This window comes from Nicotiana tomentosiformis, chromosome 11 (assembly GCF_000390325.3).
Source record: "Nicotiana tomentosiformis chromosome 11, ASM39032v3, whole genome shotgun sequence".
NCBI lineage: Eukaryota > Viridiplantae > Streptophyta > Magnoliopsida > Solanales > Solanaceae > Nicotiana > Nicotiana tomentosiformis.
In genome coordinates this window covers 85,152,509-85,174,421 of record NC_090822.1, presented here as the reverse complement: position 1 = coordinate 85,174,421, position 21,913 = coordinate 85,152,509, and the positions used below count along the sequence as shown (strand labels likewise).

Genomic DNA, 21,913 nt, shown 5'->3' with positions numbered 1-21,913 from the left:
AATTCGACAATGTAAAGTTTCCGAGTAACTTCAACTTCAATCACCAATACTTGCAAAGTCCTCATACATTTGGTGCAACGAATTCATTAAAATTGGGATGTTGTAAATACTTTTAGAATTTAGACAAACTACCTAATTTAGATTTTTCAAATAACTATACTTTGTTATTAACCGTTGTATTATTTAATATCTTTTTCTCCAATTCAGAAAGCAGGTAAATGCCAATTATTTCGAAAATAGTGGACCAAGAAGAAGAATCAGTAACTTAATTAAAATGATTTGGGAGATTCTGAGTCACCTGGCGGACTGGGGGGTAATTTTTAAAAGTTTGCTGATTGTATAGGTAAATTTGGCCGGATAGTATAACGAAGGGTAAATGTAGACAATAACTGAAAGTATTGGGGTATATTTGGCCCTTTTCCCTTTTGAACAAGATCTATTTCAAATTGCTCAATTTTGCATTCATATCCTTGCCGCAAATATTTTGTATTTTCCTTTATCATTGACCGAGCTCCAGTATAAAATGAATAACTTACTAGTTAAATTCTTCGAGAAAAAATAACCAAGCTTACCTCTCATTTTTTGCAATTTTTGTAATTAATTCTACTTTCAATATTCTTGAAATCATCTTTAATAACAAAGACAAGAACAAATCCGATATAATTACACATAGTGGAGTTTGAAGAGAATAGTGTGTAGGCAACCTTACCCTTACCACCTACCCTGCGGAGATAAAAAGATTATTTTCAATAGACATACTACAAATATAATTTAAAATTACCCCCAAGTTGAATTATGTTAGAAGTCAAAGGCCAAAAACGAGAGGTTAATATTAAAGCAAAAATTATAGTAAAATGCAAAGTTGCACAATTTTGAATAGTACAAAAATAAAGTTAAACCTTTTTCCATCCAAAGAAAAGATAGATAAACTAATTAAATAATCTTTAAAAATTCGAACTACATAAAAAAGTGTAACACTATCATAATTAACAATATTGCTCACAAATAGCCTTGGCGTAAGAATAAAGCAGGAATATTTGATGCACTTTAGCTTACCATTATTGCTTCTTCAGTACATATATTTATCACTTAATCAGACTAAATATTCCGTAAATAAAAATAGGAGGACGGAGAGAGTATTATTTTGTCCAACGACATCTCATGACCTTCGCACATTTTTTGGGTCAGCTTCTCTTCTCCCTCATTATGGGCTTGCACTCAAAAGTTCTAAGGTTTTGGTAACCACACTCACTGGATCCACTCACTGCAGATTTGATAATGATATTAACATGAACTCCAATTTAACAGGAGGAACAAAGGGAAAAGAATAACAATTACAACAATAATGAAAGGACCAGATATCGTGGGCGGGGAGGATGCTACAAGAATTCCCTCCAGGATGATATAAGAGAATGTAACAACAACTTTCCTCATCAAAACACACATACATAGTTGAATTAGAAACTTGGGTTGCAGTAAAAGTAGAACTGCATCATGGCTTCACCCACTAAAGGACATTCCAAGTTAAATCATAACTTTGAGTCATCAACCAATGTTGCTACAATGACACAGATGATCAATCATCTGCTTCTCGCAAAAAGGCAAAAAGAACTAGGGAAAAGTGGAGTGAAATGGAGGAACGAACACCCGTTAAACTTCTGCTTCAGCAATGCTAATTTAGATAGAATTTGGTGCTCATTAAGCCTGAGGCGCATGAACTCGTTGAGTTATCAACAAAGGCAACTCCACAGGATTCATTTTTAAGTACATTTTAAGTAGGCACCCCACTCCACCCCCAAAAGGAAAAAGAACAATGGGATCTACTGTGCTGGAGGAGCAAGTTGTCTCAATTTAGCTTGCAAGATAACACCAGTTTCATCGGCAATACTTTTCTTCTTCGTTGCAACCTGCAATTTGTTCGAATGATTACTAAAAGAAGAAGGTAATGTCCATAAGAAAAGAAAAACATAATAAGGCTCTTTGTTATCAGACTATAAACCTCAAAGAACTCCTCCCAACATCAGCCACATAACTTTTTCAAATGATAGAAAGATACTACTAGTATAGAGCCTTTAATCTTGCAAGAGCAAAGAAGAGAGTTATATGTTGGTCTTTGGTCTCCAGACCAAAATAGAGAAGAGGTATACCTGCAGCTCGAATGAGCCTTTTCTTTCCTAAAGGAAACCCAACTACTTGATTCATTATTTGTGAGGACTAACCTTCTACTCCAATAAAGTATAGCTGGCAATAACACGTGATGGTAAAGAATGATCAAAGCTACATAGTTTAAAGCAAAATCACAGTATTATTCTAGCTCCGCCCCTTGGTTAAGTTTCCATCAAGCAAAAGCAGCAAAAGACCTTTCTACAGGTAAGTAGCTAGTCGAAATCCTTAAGGTTAAGATCTCTAATAAAGACTCATTGCTGACCATTTCATCGGCTCTATCCAGTTGTTTCAGGAGATTGTAGTTATCCATGGTCAAAATTCCAAACATCGGTTGCCTCCCGAACGAGTGGGGTCACCTTCAACAAAAAGAGTACTCGAGAGTAGAGTACATACATCAATATGGGGACTGTTAGCTTACACCACATTAGCAAAGCTAAAGACTTTACCTACATTGCCTAGAACTTGAATGCTCTCATTTTAGTTACAAGTCAACGGTACTCCTCGCACAAAATTTTACAAGGCTGAAATCAACTGATCAGCCAAAACCTCTTTGGGACTAATAAGCAAATTGAGATTGTCATTCTCTAATTTTTATCAGCGTTGTGAAATTCAGATGGACCAGTGTTGTGAAAAGTGGTCGCTTCATTGCTTGGCGAGCAGGTAGCGCTTCTCGGGTGTGAAGCGAAGGGACTCTAATGAAGCGGTCGCGAGAAGTGAGAAGCAGAGGAAGCAATTGCTTTGTACTTTTGTTTAAAAGAGTCGACTTCATTTTTTTAAAAGAGTCAATTCTTTTCAGAAGAAAAAAGGAAATAGGGGACCTATTTAAAAAAAAACCTGAAGACTATTTAGCTGAGAAAGGAGACTCATCTGCTCCATCCCATCGCCGCTAGGGTTAGAAATAGGCTCCAAATCTTTTCTCCTCCTCCTCCTTCTATCTTTTTTCTTCTTCTGTAGCTGCATTTTCTTCTCCTTCTTCTGTTCAATTTCATTCGCTCCAGCTGCCAGGTTTCTTGTTCCCTTCTTTCTTTGTTTTAAAGCTATTTTCTTTTTGTTCTTTCTCTGTTTTTAATCTTTTGTTTTATTATAAGAAATCGACTTATAACTTGAAAGAATATATACTCTCTCTCTCTCTCTCTCTCTCTCTCTCTCTCTCTCTCTCTCTCTCTACTTTTTAGTTTTTAAATCGAAAGATTTGCTAATATATACTAGTCCCTCCGTTCCAGTTTATGTGAATCTATTTCCTTTTTAGTTCGTTCGAAAAAGAATAACATCTTTCTAAATTTGGAAACAATGTAACTTAAACTTCAAATTCTACCCTCAATGAGAAACTTTTATAGCCACACAATACTCTGGCATATTTAACACCACAAGTTTCAGAAGAATTATAGCCACACAAATGTTATGGCTTGTTTAGGACCACAATTTTAAAAGTCTTTATTTCTTTCTTAAACACCATGCCAGGTCAAATAGGTTCACATAAATTGGAACATAGGGAGTATTGTTTTTGCTGAATTCTTTTTATTTAGTTATTTTACGTATTTGTTTGGTAATTTTTTCAAAAATGTCGCTTCGCTTCTAGCTTTAAGCGAAGCATGCCCTTGCCGTTTTTTGGCACTTCACGCACACAAAAACACTGAGATAGACTCGTAGAGGAAACTACCGAATGAAGAAGTACCAAGTAATTTCATGGTGACTGATTATGTTAGATTTAGCTCTCCTCTTTCTTGTGATTTGGCATAACTAACTTTGTCATGTGTTAAAGATGAGGCATAAGAAAAATGTTTGAAGTATCTTCAAACTTACTCTACTATCCCTAGGTCATTCAAATTCAGTTCCAACATGAGAAGTATGAACTTTCACTTTAATGATATTGAGGTTGCATTTACGAATTCTGAAAGTAGTATTCAATTTGTTTAATCTTAACTTTTAATCAGGTTAAGAGTGTTCAGGTGATACCATGTCTCAATTAATTCCTACTTCCTGATGTGAAGCTAAGCAAGAGCATAGGAAATGCAAGGAAAGAATAGAAGTAGAGGAGTGGTCAGTTGCAGGAAGAATGACAAAGGGAAGGGTATGGAAAGGATAAGAACAGGGAAGTAGTAGATTAGAAATGCAATTCACGCTAATGGTAGGCCAGATGAAGCAAGGAAGAAATTTTGAATTCAATGATGGTTCCTCATGTCTAGGTTTACAAAATTTCAAATAGACCTTTCAAAGGAAGGAAACTACAATAATGGGAAGTTGAAAAAATAGATAGGAGGCTGTTCGCACCACTCTGTGGTTAGTCTTGCAACCTGGACTATTAAAATTTTAGCACAGCCTTGTCACATAGATCAGTGTCGTGGTTTAACTTGGATAAGTTATATAAGCAGGTGTGGGGTGCAGCCTGGAGATTAGAGTAAGACTATACGTGGTTAGTGGAATAAGAGCTTGTGTGTATCCCAGGAAATCAGGAATAAGGTGGGATTTATACTTGAAGATAACTGGTTTATCTTCCAGGATGACTTATGTGCCATTAAACACATTTGGAACTATTTTCAATTTTATTTTGTGAATAACAAAAGCTTTATATAAAGTCATAATTCTGATAGAGAATGAAACAGGTTTCTCAATGACCTATTTTTGAAGAAATTTGCAAAAACATTAAGGGGAAAACTTCAGACAATCACCACCACTCTACTCTCAAAACCATAATGCAGGTGGAAATGATAAAATTGTGAGAAGATACAACAGAATGGAAAATTAACCATTATATCCTCCTAAATGATGATATCTGTCCCAGAGAGTGAAAAAAATCCTATGAAGTCCACATGAAAGGTGAGTAGTTGCAATGCAAGCTTTTACAACATGGGGTAAACAGCTTTCCAAGCTATCTTTCCCAGGTATAAGGAGGAGAAAGACAATAAATTCTTTTTTATAATGTTGTTGTCTAGGCTAACTTACCCGCACCTCGACTATTACATCGGGTACCTGCTACCTCCATTAAGCACAAGGCTTAGGCAAATGGAAAGAAATTACCTAATGTTTTTTTGTCTCTGGAATTTGAACCTGGGTGTGCAGGGTTAGCACCAACTTTATAGACCCACTAGGCCCACACCCTTGGGTGCCAAAAAAAAAATAAATTCTAAACCACTTTCTATTGACTGAGAGAAGGCTACTGAATACTCATAAACCTTCTTGTAGATACTAAATGTCCAACTTTTTTTTGAACTCTTCATATGACGCGAAATAAGCATATGCCAGTAACCACTAACCATGCTGTTCGGATGATTTTTCTTAGTGAGTTTAGCTATGTATGGTGTGAATGTATAGTGCGTTTATATTGGCAGAGGCCACTTGATGTCCTCTAAAACCAACTTCTTGTATATTGCGAGAAGCGTACATGGCCGAGAACTCCTTGAAACCCTTTAAAACAATATGTTCCCCTTACTTTTCCTCGCATCAATTGCACCGAGAATAGAAGTTTAGCTTACGTTAGGTAGATTAACGGCAGAAGTATCAAGTAGGATTGAGATAGATGGGGTACTCAGTACACCAATAATGAAACCCTTGATAAGGTTTTTAGTATGTAGAATTTACATCAAATCAAAACACAAGTCAACTAATATAAACAGCTCAAAACTTGCAAGAAAATTCACTTCACCAACTGAAATGAAATGGATACTTACATCAAGAAGCTGCTCGTAGTTGGACTTTAGCAGGTTGATTTTTCGCTCACAGTAATCTTTTCCTTCTGTCATAGTTTTCTGTTAAAACAAAGAAAGAAAACAATAGGGCTTAAACCTTCTGGCGATAGGACCATGTGGAAAGACAATATATGGCTTTCCATATATGAAATAACTGACGCATAGAATGAAAAATGTGTTCTTTTCGATAATGCTCCAACAATAGTCCCTTAGATTCGTAAGACATCACCAATTTATTTCTTGAAAAAGCAAGAAGCAAATTGATTATCCAGGAACTACATATAACAAACTTCTCGATGCATGAAAGATACATTTCTAAAGAGAAAATTAACTTAGACCCTATAAAGTTCAGAAAATCTAGAGTAAACATCAAATTATCCAAACCTAAGAAAGGAGTAACTAGAAAAGGAATCCAAAAGGCTTGTTTTTCATTTTAGACAGAGGATCAAAACCAATAAAAGATATTTAGTACATAGAAAGAATTTTCTGAAAATCATAACTATTTCTGAAAATCATAACTATGTTGCTTCAAGCATATATTGCAAGAGAATCCATTTTTATAAGGATATTGTAACGAAATCCATTACACATTCCTGGAAAAACAAAACAAGTCATCAGCACAGAAGAAAACCCAACCAATCTCCACAATAACACTCTCCAAATGAACAATTATCAGTAATGAGCTTTTTTACAAGGTAAAAGAAAACAGGAAAAAAAAGTACGCCAAGAACAACACAGAATTAAGCACCATGTCACATTCCTCATAAGAATCCAAATCAAAAATCAGTCACAAGCAAGGTACACCAACGACGAATTTAGAATATACTCTGATGTATGACACTCTTTTCATCTTTCTACAATTCAAAATGCCCAACATTTCTATACAGTTTTCTCAGCTTTCCAGAATTCAAATTCATTACACGTTTCAATTCATAACCTCCTGATATGTTTTTTCAATCAAACTAACTTTCAACTACTGTGTTATTTTCTTCCACTAACAACAACAACAACAAAAAACCCAGTGTAATCCCACCAAGTGGGGTCTAGGAGGTTAGTGTGCGCGCAGACCTTACCCCTACATTAATATAATTCATATCAAATTAACTCCTTAGATTCTTTGGAAAATCAAACACAGTCACATAACATGAAACTGCGATATAAGAAATAACCACACACACGACATAAAAAGAAGTCATCTTTAGTTTTAGTTGCATACTACAGTAGCATCTGCCTATGCTCACCCATCTTACTGCACCCCAGAAACCGATTAACACCTACCACCCACCACAAAAAACCACAAATAAACATAATTCTAGATTAAAGATAGCAACTTTATTGACTCAATTAGCATAAATAGACAGCAAGATGAATGTCCCAATTACAGATGCGCCAAAAAATAAATACAAACCTCAATAAAATATCCAGTGCCAACATCTACCAAAACCTTATCAGCATCATCTAGGGTCCCCGGCACATATAGAGACGCTGTTAAAGGCACCAACATCTTCTTCCCTACACAAGAAAAAAACCCAGAAAAAGAAAAGGAAAAAAAAAAAACAAATCACAAATTTCACAATAAAGTAAAAAAAGATCACATTTTTACACCTAATTCTCAAAAGGGTATTTATACCTTGAGGGCGGAGAGATAGATCTTGAAGGGCATTAGAGGCGATTTCGAGGCGAGTAGTTGCAGTGCGGATGTTGTTGAGGCTGTCTTGAAGTAAGTTCACTTCTAGATCGGCTTGTTCCTTCAGTGCCTTTAGTTGCTCGACGCTCATCTTCTCTATTTCCAGTGTTCTTCCTCCCCCTGACGCCATTTCCTGATTTCCACCTTCGTCAGAAACCCTTCTCTGGTGTTAAACTGTGCTTCTGAAGTCTTGAGAACAGCGAGTAGTTTTTACTGGCTGCGTCCTCTGTTTGTCGTGATTTATCATGGGTTAACAGGGTATTAGAAATAGAGAGGGGTTAAATGAGTTTTATTATTAAAAATTATACTTTATTCATATGATATAGTTTACCAAATATGTATTTTTTATTTTCCGAGTCAAAAAGTAATAAGTACTGTGATTTTAATAAAATATTATCATAAATTACGTGACCATCCAAGGAAATTCCATGTGCCTCTATTAGGTTTTTGCCTTCCCATTTGGAATGTATTAAATACATTTTTTGATAAAATCACTAAACAGGTTAATTGCCTAAAGGATGAGACACAAAAGGGAGGCGACATTTTGTATACGAGCAATAATGAATGAGAATAAGTTAATTAGTTAAGGGGAAAAAGTATGATTGAAGAGAAAAGAAAGCAAATTACGGTTTGCTAATGGAAAATTTTCATCCTATAGAGTGACAGAACTACCTAATTGGCCAGCGTTCGTTTTTCAATAACATCCCAAACACTACGTTTATTTTGCTCAAACTCAAGTAATGTGTTTAATTTATGTACAATGATAGTATATAATTTACACATTTTTATTTTATTTTTAATCACATTCAGTGGCGCAGTTAGGATTTTAAAGTCGTAGGTGCTCACCGATAAAAAATTTAAAAGAAGGAAAAAGAAGTTTAGTCATGGGTGCTCACTTACAACAACAACAACAATAACAACAACAACAACAACAACAACAATAACATACCCAGTATTATTCTACATTATGGGGTCTGGGGAGAGTAGTGTGTACGCAGATCTTACCCCTACCTTGTGAGGATAGAGAGGTTGTTTCCAATAAACCGTCGGCTCAGAAAAGTATAAGCACTACATTAATGAAAATATAGATAAGAAGGGAAAGTACCAAAAAGCCATATAAAAGCAGAATAAAAACAACAAGACAGTAAGGTGATCACAATGAAAGAAAACAACGGTTAGTCATAAAAATCTACTACTATCAGAAAGCGAGATTGCGTATCAATATTACTGTTATGAACACTCTGGATTACCTACTCTACTATCCTAATCCTCGACCTCCATACCTTCCTATCAAGGGTCATGTCCTCGGTCAGCTGAAGTTGCGTCATGTCTTGCCTAATCACCTCTCCTAACCTCTTCTTTGGCCTACCTCTACCTCTCCGTAGGCCCTCCAATGTTAACCTCTCACACCTCCTCATTGGGGGTATCGGTGCTCCTCCTCCTCCTCACATGACCAAACCATCTAAGCCATGCTTCCCGCATCTTGTCCTCAATAGGGGCCACACCCACCTTATCGCGAATATCCTCATTTCTAATCCTATCTAATCTGGTGTGCCCGCACATCCATCTCAACATCCTCATCTCTGCTACCTTCATCTTCTGGACATGAGCGATCTTGACTGGCCAACACTCAGCCCCATACAACATCGTTGGTCTGACCACTACTCTGTAGAACTTACCCTTAAGTTTCTGTGGCACCTTCTTGTCACACAAAATACCGGAAGCGAGTCTCAATTTCATCCATCCCGCCCCAATATGATGGGTGACATCTTCATCAATCTTCCCTTTCCTGAATAATAGACCCAAGTGTCACGTCCTTAGTCTTCAACTAAGCGCACGTGCAACACTTGACAACTTGCCCATGTTCTTGCTATGCCAAGTAACCTTACTATACTAAAGATCGCTAAGGGAATGTTAGAACACAGGAAAATTGCCAAAGGAAACTTTTGTATTAGAGAAAACTTAATTATTTTTGCTTGGTGAATTACAAATGAATGACCTCCTTTATATACTAGTCTCCTAGGGGCTAGTATGTAAATATTAATTGTTATACAAGTCCTTAATATTTACAAGATAAAGGTTTTCTCTAGAACTCTCTACAAACCTAGAAGATTCCAAGGACTTTCCTAGCAGATCCATAGGGATCTAGGGTTTTCCTAAGGAAATGTCCATACTTCTCTAGAATTTTCTCATAAATGCTAGCATTCCTCATATGTAAGTTTCCACATGGTATTAATATATGTCAAATGGCACCTACATGATATGATGATATGGCGGGTCATGACACAAGGTATTTAATACGATGGGTGCTCACTTAATATTTATTTAAATATTTTTATAATTTCCTATGCAAATTTACTAAATCTTGTCAAAGATAATGGGTACCCACGATTGACCATGTAAATCCGCCATCGATGACACTTCCTTGTAAGAATGACATGTCATATTTAATATCACAAGATCCAAAGAATATTTTTGATATGTTATACACACGTTTAGTTTAAAATCACAAAACTATAAAATTTTCTTTGCATTCTCAAATTTTATATCCAAACACATAAAATAAAATGGAGTGAATAGTATCAATTAAAAAAATTATAAATATTACTTACTGTTACTTCAGGTTACCAAATTATAATAGCTATAAACAATTACCTAATTTTGTACGTCATTTTAGTCTGGCGGTGTAAACAAATTATACACATCGATGCACAAAAGTTTTAAAATATAACTCATACGTTGGGTTTAAAATAACAAAAAAAGAAAAAGGAAAACATGTGTGCAATACTTTATCCATCTCCGGCTATTCCTCTCCGTTCTCTTTCTTCAGTTCCTTGCATTTTCTTCTCTGTTAGACTGTTACTCTCTGTTTTTTGAAGCTCGAAAAAAACAAGTGAAGGAGAGAAAAATGGCATACATAATATTTCATCCGCAAATACCCACAGAAATTAAGTTGGACAAAAATACTCTTTGAACAGATGGCCAAAGTTGATGGACATACAAAGACCACTTTTGTTCCTCCACGATAGGCATGTAAATCCCAAATTATTCCTTTAACATAAACTTCGCTTCTAAATCTATATATAGTAAGTCACATGTGTTGTTCTCTTTAACATTATCAACATTTTCAGGGTTATCATTCCTCCAAATGACTAAATTACTATCAAATTAGAAGAGATAAAGAATTCTCAAGATAATACGGAGTAAACCAGAAAATCATTCTTGCTTCTCTTGTAGGACCAAGTGAGAAATATTTGTTAGATTTTAAGGTGACACATTCAGTTGGCTCTGGTCAACTTTCAACTTCTTCTCCATCATTTTGCCATACATATACTAAGTAGGCTTTCCTCCAAACTTTACTAATTGTTTACTTCAACATTCATTAAGGAGAAGCAGGGAGCTTTTACTTAGCACAAACTACAACTATTTTGCAGTTCAAAATACAACTGATCTAAAACATGAAGTGGCAGAGCGACCCGTCATCAAGAGAACTATCCCCCCCACCCCCACCCAAAAACAGAACCCTTCTGAAAAGAAAAAAAAATACAAAAGGAAAGTGCTCTTTGACCCCTTAAGTTTTCTGCAATGCGACGCCGAAAACATAGTACTATTAAACAAATTTTATCCTGAGCGCTTAAGGCCATTTCGGGAGGAAAATATCAAGATTCACTAGGAATACCGTTAAAGAAATGATAGACCTCATCTTCGTCGATGACTCCAACATCCGTCGAACAAACTAAACAGCATATATGTTTAGATGTCTCGCCTATATCAGAATGTGCATCAGCCTCACTAGATCCACGTCCTTTCTTACCCCTCTTTCGTTTATTTCTAAGCTGTGCCACTTGTTTACTCTTGATCTTGCAATTGACCACAAACATTGCTCGGTACTGCGTAACATTCTTTTCTTGCCTACATTATCAAGATAACATCAACTCTGAATTGCAGAATTATCAAAATCCACTAGAAAGCTAACAAAATGAGAAACAAAAGCTTACATTAGTGACAAAATGCACTAAGGCACTTTCTTGATTGAACAACTCACCAATTACGCTACTGCTGAACAATGATTAAAACCGGATAGTAACTCAACAGGAGTCTCCAGCTACAAATTTACTATTAAAAAATTAACTGGCAATGTCATATAGGTGCATCAGTTTTGCAAAGTATAGTAAGAACATGATACTAATAGCTGTCTTCCGCAATACATTTTCAATTACCATTAAAACATAGATGAAGAATGAGTTACTTTAATTATGTTATTGCATTTTTGGTCCCTAGTGTTCAGAGCTAAACATGACAGAACCATTTTGTAAATGTCAATGCGAAAACTCGACAAGATCGGTAGCACGTCAATATAACACCCTAGATTTTAGATACAAGAGGGATGCTGGGTATATAAGTTAACAAGTCTTAGACCCAAGTGACACGTTTTAAACCCGTGGGGGCCAAGGCTCAGAGCGGACAATATCACTAGTGGGCTAGGCTGTTACAGATGGTATCAGAGCCACTCTTGTGTCGGCCTTGCCTATGGTGGATCAGAATTGAACTGAGTTTAGGCAAATCCCGGTTAGACGAGGCAAACCTCAGTGCTGAGTCTAGGAGAATCCCATGTGGTGGGGCAAACCTCAGTGAGGACGCTGAGTCCATAAGAGGGGTGTATACACAAGAGGGATGCTGGGTATATAAGTTAACAAGCCTTAGACCCTATTGACGCGTTTTAAACCCGTGCGAGCCTAGGCCCAGAACGGATAATATCACTAGTGGGTTGGGTTGTTACAGTCAAGTTCAGGTTCATAGAGATTCAGCAACACTACTAGCAAAATCTGTGTTTAATATTCAAGTTCGGATTCAAAGAAATCAAATATTTCTGGCTGTTCTCGCAACAGTAAACTTTCGACTTGCCGTTCTTTCTTTCCTAAAGCAAAAGGAAACCAGAGAAAATAGAAGAAAAATCAAATGAGTTTATCGTTCAGCTTGTTACTCCGACTTTGACCAAGTCATAACAGATTTCATTGCTTTAGGAAATCACTCTTTCCTAAAGCGAAAAAAAAATAAAGAAAAAGGAAGAAGAATCAAATAGAGTTTATAATTCAGCTACCTATCTCCTGCTCAGAAGAGGTGCCTTCTATAGTTCTAGTAAAAAATTGACATCCACCATGTTGCAGAGAAGACATGATTTTCCCAAGCCTACTAGTATTATAGACAAATCAGACAAACTCCTTAATTTTTACGAAATACTGTGACGGAAATCCAAGCAAAGAAAGGGTGATGGAGCTAGAAAAGCAGAACTTAACGAGAAAACTCGAAGAAATATCTAATACAATGATTTTCTAATGAAGTGTGGCCATTAAATGGGAAAGACAAGTAGAGGTGATACCTCAAGAATAATACTTGCTTGGTTTGAAGTGCAAAAGTTGCAAGAATTCTATATCCTATCTGTTATCTGATGCTTGATCTAGACTTGGCTTATCTCTGTCACTCTCACTAAAATAGGGGTCTTAATCAAGTTCAACTTTTTTGCCACCAATGATCTTTTCATTTGAGGTCAAGCAGCAAGCACTAAAAACTCTTACCATTTTTTTGCATGTAGAAAATGTGAATTTCATTCCTTATTTTTTTGGTAAGTTAAAAAGAACTTTTGCACAGTAAAAAGAATAATATACTTTATCAATGATGAAAGAGAACTAAGCAATTGGAATTATGTACATAACTGAATCCCAAAAGAAGTACATGGGTATTCTCCTAAAGTTCACGAAGAGTTTTGAGGAACTCAACAAATTGTGTCGTATGTGTCTTTCATGTTAGGTCCAGAAGGCAAACAACTTTATAGTATGCCCTGCAACTTCATCATTTTTTTATACTACCCAAAGAAACAGAATTGCCATTCTGTCTCGGTCGACTTACAAAATTTCTGATCAGACTCTTCAGATAAAACAAAACAGTAAAACATAGTGACAACTGGAGAGAAGCACAGTTACAGATTAGCTTACAATAATTACAAGGACACTAGCAATAGAAATTGAAGTAAGAACTCCATGAAAGCAAACATCCTACGACTTAGGTCGTCCTTTCTCTCGGGATGGATATTTATGGGTGGGGCATATTGATGGCATTTGGCGTTGAAGAGAAGTGTAACTGAGTTGTTACAGAGCGCACTTTTCTTGCTTTTATTTAGACTAAACTTATTCTTTTTTTCCACTTCCCAGGCATTCAGTTGTGTCCATCTCTATAAAGTATAATGATTTGTCATTATCCACCTTCACAAGCTTACTGCCAAGTGCTAACCATATTCTCAGACGTATCCTGCAGTTTAGTGACTTTAGTCTAGAAATTTTATTAATTATTACTTATTGAAAAAATAATCCTTTAATATTTGCTTTCACTAAATTTGAACTGAACCAGGTTTTTATCTGTTCCAATCATGCAAGAACATATTTTTGATAATGTCATTCCCGATCCAAATATTATTTTTTAATAATTATTCCTAATCTAGGTATCGTTGATGTAAAAATACCATAATAGTAATATTGATTTCTCTTCTTCACCAACATTTATCTGGTATCATTAGAAGGCTAATCCATGTCTACCGTGTATCTGGTTGATCCTTACCCCTTTTGCTCCTATTTCATCAAAAGGAATTTTTGACTTTTACCCCATTATTAGAAATGCTAAACTCGACCTCTTACATATTTAGTGTGCCTGATAATCATTGTGAGCAATATCCAAATATCTAAAATTATACTATAAATCAAGGTCCAACAAATAGCATACAAAACTTTTTGGAGAAAAGATTCTCTCTACAACTCTGCAACATGGAAGCCTACTTTTAGGATGTCTCTTCTTCTCATTGCTAGATAAACTTCCCTAAGGCTTACAAGTACAATCCTATAAAAGCATGACCAATTTCCTGCATTTTGAGTGAGACGATCTGGTACCGGTCGACGATGAAGAAATAGAGAAATTAAAGGAACTTAGACATTGGAAGCGGATAAAGACAACTAGATGCAAGAAGATCCAAATATTTTGGCTGATTGTTCCTACAATAAGTTTCTTTCGTCTTCTTGAGCCGAGGGTCTTTCGGAAATAACCTCTCTACTCCTTCGGGGTAAGAGTAAGGTCTGCATACTCACTACCCTCCCCAAGCCCCACTTGTGAGATTTCACTGGGTTGTCGTTGATGTTGTTGTTATTCCTACAATAAGTTTGACCATTTTCAAAAAATAATGGTCTGAAAAAAATAATTAGAAACAACCTTTCTACCTTTAATGTAGGGGTAAGGTCTGCGAACACACTACCCTCCCAAACCACACTTGTGAGATTACACTGGATTTTTTGTTGTTGTAATGGTCTGAAAAAAGGATCCAAAACAAACATATAAATCCGAGAAAGCAAGAAGATCCAATTATTGAACTTAGAAGGCAGTTCATATAATATTGGAATGAAATGGACCTGTACTGGGCAAATGGATAAAGATGATTCATATAGCCTAGACAACTCAATTGCTATTGAGGCATAGTTAATTGATTAATTGACCGAAGAAGATCCAACTACTCTAGTAGTAAAGTAAGAGGATCATGCAATCAAATATATTCTTTTTAAAATTCAAATTATAGGGAAATTCTAAAAAGAAGAAAAGTAATACCTTTGGTAATCTAGACAAAGTGTGGTAAAACAAGCTGGACAATTAAGGATGGCATCGGAAGTACGACCACCCCTTTTCTTCTGCACCCAGAGTTCATCCTTGTCGTTAAGTTCTGGATCATAAAATTCTGGCTTAACGGAGTAGTCTATCTCGTCATCATCAGAAACTGACAAAACATTAAAGTAAATACAAATTAAAGAAATAATCCCCTATTACACTACAATAATGCAAGAGGAAGGTTCCATCCGCGGGCCCTCAGAGATTTGGCTTTTGGGGTTTAACAGTCTATGCATATAAGCAGAGAATTATCATTCTTTTCTTTTATAACTGAGAAATCCCTGAGGGCCTGCAACACACAGTTCAGAACTTCAAGGATAATGGCTCGCTCCTCTACCTCTCTCTCCCCACTTAAATACCAGGCTTTTGTCTGCAGAAGTTCGAACCCATGACGTCCGCCTAGCCCACACATGCTCTTACACTATACAAAAGCAGTGAACTATCATTCTTTACACCCAAAAGGAGAGTCGGAAAAGGTAGAAAAGGGGGGGGGGGGGAGGGGGTTCTTAGGAGTCCATAGCTCTAATTGAAAAAATATTCATATTGGAAAATTCAGTGTTGATAGAAGGGTGTGGAAGTCGAGAATTAGAGTAGAGGGTTAGTAAGTAGACGCATGGTTTTCTTTTCATATCAGTAGTATTAGTATTACGCCCGCTTTCTCTTATTCTTAGATTTCTAGTATTACATGTTGTTTGCTTCAGTTATCCTATTTTTCTTGTTGTTGTTACTTTCTATTTTTTCTTGCTGTTGTTGCTGCTTCTTTTCCATGACTTCGCCACTATTAATATTTCTTTTCAGCTGAGGATCTGTCAGAAATAACTCTCTACTACCTTATGGCTAAGTTCTATGTACACACTACCCTTCCCACATCCCACTTGTGTGATTTTACTGGGTATATTATTGTTGTTGGTAGGTTAAGTTCAACTACATTAAGAAATGAGTGTATCAATCCACCAATCAACTATGTCTCAATTTAAACCTTCAAGATAAAAAATATGTATAATTATTATATATTAGTTAAGAAGCATGACATGAAACTGTTTCTCATATTTCGTACTGGATAACATATTATTTTTTATAACATTTGTAACAACTAAACCCCTTGATCTTAGTACTTTTTTATATTTGAAACAACCCAACCCAAATCATATTCTTTTTTTAATATCTACAATATCCCAACCCATAGATATTAGTACTTGCATTTTATTCTGTGATAAATATTAAAGAATACTAAATATATGACGTTGTAATATATCTTGTTTGAGCATATTGTTTTAAAAAAATTCTTACTACCACTTTATTTTTACCTTAAAGTCGAATAAGTCTTATTCTTCTACATTGTTACCAAAAAACAATCTCTATTTAATCTTTGCTTATAGTTGTTGCATTATTCATTACTTAATATTGTTATATTTTTATGTGATTTTTTGTTAGCTTGTCGATTGACTTGATATCTTTCTTATTACCTTTTTGATAATTATATATAAATATAAATTTTTTATTCCTAAAATTTAATGTATTTTTATACTTTTATCCTCTTACTTAGAGCTCTTTCGCCATTTAAATCTATCAATAATAAATTTGAGTATTATTTAATTATTTAATATGCTTATTCTTAAATTAATTCAAAGTATAAATATTCTCACACTATCTCTATTTTCCTCTTTATATAATTTTTACCCGATTATGAAATTATAATATTTTATATTAATATCTTATAATATAATCAAAATATATAGTATCAATTTATTTTACGTTATAACATTGAATTAGTCTAAAATATTTATACATAAGTTTCTAAATTATTATATTTTAAATCTATTGTATTTTTAATAATTATTTTCATATTACGTGCAATTATATTTTCTTTCTCTTTTAGTTTTAGGATAAAAATTAAATTTTATTTTTGTTACTAAATTATCTACATGAAACATTTATTTTGTATTCTTCAAATTTTAATTTGTTATTCAATTTTTATTTTTATTTTTCTAGTAAAACTTTAATTTTTTGGTCCTATCCATAGCTTTTAACCATAACTTTAATATAATCTGAAGTTCAAATCATCTTTCCTTTGAATTTCTAATATTAAATGTTATTGAATTTTTAATTATTGCTATTATATTACCTAATATATAGTATTTCATGTTTTTATGTGACCTTCATTAACTTTCGTCTTTATTTAATATCATTATCCATTTATATCCTTTAATATAATATAGATCAATGTCTAATTTTTTAATCTTGATATAAATGTTTATATTATTTTAAATTAATACTCGAAATTATTAAATTATTTAAATTTATTAATAATATTTTTAAGAATTATATAGCAAAATCTTCCAATATTTTAATTTAGTTATTTATAATTAATTAATTAAAAATAAGTTATATGTGGATTTTTCTGGTTATCCCATATGACTAAATTAGTTAGTAGTTAATAGCTAAATAGTTATCCCATATGTTGTTGTTGTTATTTCTATTGTTAATAGCTAAATAGTTAATATATTACATGTGGCTAATTTTAAGGCTGCCACTTGGCTTAAGGAGAGGGCATTTTCTCTCCTTCTAATAATATATAGATATAGATAAAGATAATTATTTTTATATCACGTGCAATTAAATTTTCTTTCTTGTCACGACCCAATTTCTTCTATAGACCGCGATGGCGCCTAACGTCACCGCTAGGCAAGCCAACAGTGAACTAGACATGTATTTATTCTTTTTAATAATTTAAAGTAGTTAATTTTTATTTATTAAGTAATTGAGAAGTGGAAAATTTACTAAAATAAAGCGTATACTAATAATAGAGCAAATACGGTGAAATAAATACTCAAAAACCATAAAGTGTCTACTAGCATATTTCTAAAACCCGGTGCCACAAGTGTATGAGCAACTAGTAGAATATACAAAACACCTATGCTACTGTCTGAAATAGGATAGACAGAAAGTAAATACAAAAGGGAGACTGCAGGTGATGCAGAACGGACTCAGAGAGCATCTCACCACTATGCCTCAGGGTATCGGGGGTGCGCGCCTGAGTGAATGCCAGATGCACCTGCCTCAGATCCTTCACGATTAGTGCAGAAGTGTAGCGTGAGTACATAAACAGCAAGTACCCAGTAAGTATCCAGTCTAACCTCGAAGAAGTAGTGACGAGGGATCGACATCGACACTTACTATAAGCCAATAATAAAAATACAGAAATTCTAAATAGGCATGGAAATACATGAATAATAATAATAACAAAGTAACCATCAATGGATAAATGGTTCTTTAACTGATAGTCAATTTAAAATCTCCAATTGACACATACTAACTTCAACAATTTCAGGCCATTAAATAAATTATAACCTCTCAAGTCATAAAAATAATATCAAGTGTATTGGGGCTCCAAACATTATCACGCACGATTTATGCCGAGGTCGTTGGGCCCGATCCAGAATAATGTGTATACTGCCGAGGGTCGAGCGACATGAACCATAAATGCATTTATCATATTGCCGAGGCAAACGACCCGCTCCCATAAGAGTAGTGTTATCGTACTGCCGAGGCGAACGTCCTAATCCCATAAGAGTAGAGAAGTTTATCTCGCTCGCGAAAGTACTTGCGATGCGAGAGGACATGGATTTCTCAAAGTTATTAAATATTCCTCAATTCTTCCAAAAATAAGAAATCTAAGTCGAAAATTGCAACTTTAAAATCCTTAGTCTCAGCTCTATTCAAGATGATTAATATGCATAATAAACATAATAGTATAATTAAAGGCATGATGTTGATCTAAGTCTATCCGGACACCTCATGAAATATAGCTACGCACGGACTCTCGTCAGCGTACATAGCTCCCCACACAAGTAATACACAACAAGATATATCTAAGCGGATGAGTTCCCTCTTACAAGGTTAGGCAAGAGACTTACCTCGTTCTCAAGCTCACTTCCGGTCCACAAATCCGCTCTAAAGCCTCAACTTGGTGCCAAATAACGCGAAACTAGTCAAATATTATATAAATTAATCAATATACACTCACAAGTTCATAATGTAGCTATTAGAGAAATTACCCAACCCAAATTGGAAGATTTCTAAAATTCACCCATGGGCCCACTCACAAGTTCATAATGTAGCTATTGGGACCGTCAAATCTCGGTTCCGAGGTCGTTTACTCAAAACGTTGACTCAAGTCAAACTTAATCCTTTTAAGCCACTATTAAGGAACCAAGTGTTCCGATTTCAACCCGAACACTTTCAAACCCGAACTAACCATCCCAGCAAGTCATAAAATAGTAAAAACACATACGGAGAGTCTTAATTAGGGGAACAATGATCTAGAAAGCAAAACGACTGATCGGGTCGTTACATTCTCCACCTCTTAAACAAATGTTCGTCCTCGAACGGGTCTAGGATCATACCTGGAGTGTCGAATAGGTGTGGATATCCGCTTTGCATGTCCTCCTCGGTCTCCCATGTCGCCTCCTCGACTAGTTGACCCCTCTACTGAACCTTTACCAAAGAAATCTTCTTGGACTTCAACTGGTGAACCTGTCTGTCAACAATGGCAACTGGCTTCTCCTCATAACCCAGACTCTCATCTAGCCGAACCATGCTGTAATCTAACACATGCGACCTGTCGGTATGATATTTTCGGAGCATAGGCACGTGGAAAACCGGATGAACTCCCGATAGACTGGGAGGCAAAGCAAGCTCATAAGCAACCTCCCCAACTCGCCTTAACACCTCAAATGGGCCTATAAACCTTGGGCTCCAACTTTCCCTTATTCCCAAACCTCATGATTCCCTTCATCAGCGAAACTGTCAAGAGAACCTTCTCGCCCACCATAAATGATAAATCACGCACCTTCTGATCTGCGTAACTCTTCTGTCTGGATTGTGTTGTGCGAAGTCGCTCCTAAACCGACTTCACTTTCTCCAAGGCATCCTTCACTAAATCAGTACCATATAACCTAGCCTCGAAGTGCTCAAACCATCCAATGGGTGAACGACATCGCCCGACCATACAAAGCCTAAAATGGAGCCATCTCAATGCTGGACTGATAACTGTTGTTATAAGCAAACTTGACCAAAGGCAAGAATCGATCCCACTGCCCTTTGAAGTCAATCACACATGCTTTGAGCATATCCTCCAAGATCTGAACCGTCTGCCCCGACTGCCCGTCGGTCTGCGGATAAAATGTTGTGCTGAGCTCTACCCGAGTCCCCAACTCACTCTGTACTGCCCTCCAGAAATGGAAGTAAACTGAGGGCCTCTATCTGATATGATGGAAACAGGCACACCATGCAACCAAACAATCTCCTGAATGTAAATCTAGGCCAATCTCTCTGAAGAATACGTAGTCACAACCGGAATAAAGTGTGCTGACTTGGTCAACCTGTCGACAATGACCCAAACTGAATCAAACTTCCTCAAGGTCTGCGGCAACCCAACTACGAAGTCCATTGTGATGTGCTCCCATTTCCATTAAGGTATAACCATCTGCTGGAGTATGCCACCTGGCCTCTGATGCTCATACTTAACCTACTGGAAATTTAGGCACCTCACTACATACTTAATAATGTCCTTCTTCATCCACCACCACCAATAATGCTGCCTCAGGTCGCGATACATCTACGTAGCACCTGGATGAATAGAATACCAAGAACTGTGTGCCTCCTCTAGAATCTTATCCCTCAATCCATCAACATTAGGAATGCATAGACAACCCTGGAGTCGCAGAACACCTTCCTTACCAATATTAACCTCCTTGGCACCACCCTATAGTACTGTCTCCCTAAGAACTAACAAGTGTGGATAGTCGTACTGACGAGCCTTAATATGATCGAATAGTGAAGACTGAGCGACGACACATGCAAGAACTCATATGGGCTCCGAGATATCCAACCTCACAAGTCTGTTAGCCAAGGAATGAATGTCCCAAGCCAATGGCCTTTCCTCTGCTGAAATGAATGCCAAACTACCCATACTCTCAGCCTTTCTCCTCAAGGCATCGCAACCACATTCTCTTTTCCCAGATAATAAAAGATGGTAATATCATAGTCCTTTAGTAGCTCAAGCCATATGCGATGCCTCAAATTGAAATACCTCAACTTGAACAAATGCTGCAAGCTGCGATGATCGGTGTAAACCTCACAGGATACCCCATTAAGATAATGCCTCTAGATCTTGAGAACATGAACTATTGTGGCCAACTTCAGATCGTGTATGAGGTAATTCTTCTCGTGGGGCTTCAGCTGATGTGAAGCATATGCAATAACTCACCCCTCCTGCATCAATACACAATCGAGACCAACGCGTGAAGTGTCACAATACACAGTATACATCCCTAAACCGGAAGGAAACACTAACACTGGTGTTGTAGTCAATGCAGTCTTGAGCTTCTGAAAGATCGCCTTACAATCATCAGACCATCGGAATAGAGCACCCTTCTAGGTCAATCTAGTCAAAGGTGTTGCAATAGATGAGAAGCCTTCCACAAACCGGTGATAATAACCTAACCCCAAGAAGATCTTGATCTCGGTCGCTGTGGTAGGACGAGGCTAACTCTGAACTGCCTCGATCTTCCTGGGATCTACCTTAATACCCTCGTTTGAAACAACATGCCCCAAGAATGCCACAGAATCTAACCAGAATTCGTACTTGGAGAACTTAGCATATAGTTTT

At 36.1% G+C, this 21,913-nt stretch overlaps 1 protein-coding gene and 1 non-coding gene across 2 annotated transcripts; both read right to left on the bottom strand.

The window, feature by feature from the left end:
- Positions 1-1,405: 1,405 nt before the first annotated feature.
- Positions 1,406-7,803, bottom strand: LOC104121242 (prefoldin subunit 5). The gene is made up of 4 exons (XM_009633191.4): positions 7,483-7,803; positions 7,261-7,364; positions 5,835-5,912; positions 1,406-1,907 (listed from the first exon to the last, which is right to left on the bottom strand). Exons 1-4 carry the CDS (start codon positions 7,667-7,669, stop codon positions 1,821-1,823), a joined length of 456 nt encoding a protein of 151 aa, XP_009631486.1. The 5' UTR covers positions 7,670-7,803; the 3' UTR covers positions 1,406-1,820.
- A 3,018-nt stretch (positions 7,804-10,821) lies between these two features.
- On the bottom strand, positions 10,822-15,717 carry LOC104121241 (uncharacterized). Its single transcript, XR_011411788.1, has 2 exons — positions 15,184-15,717; positions 10,822-11,451 (listed from the first exon to the last, which is right to left on the bottom strand). It is a non-coding gene; the product is annotated as an uncharacterized protein (transcript).
- Between the last annotated feature and the right edge of the window lie 6,196 nt (positions 15,718-21,913).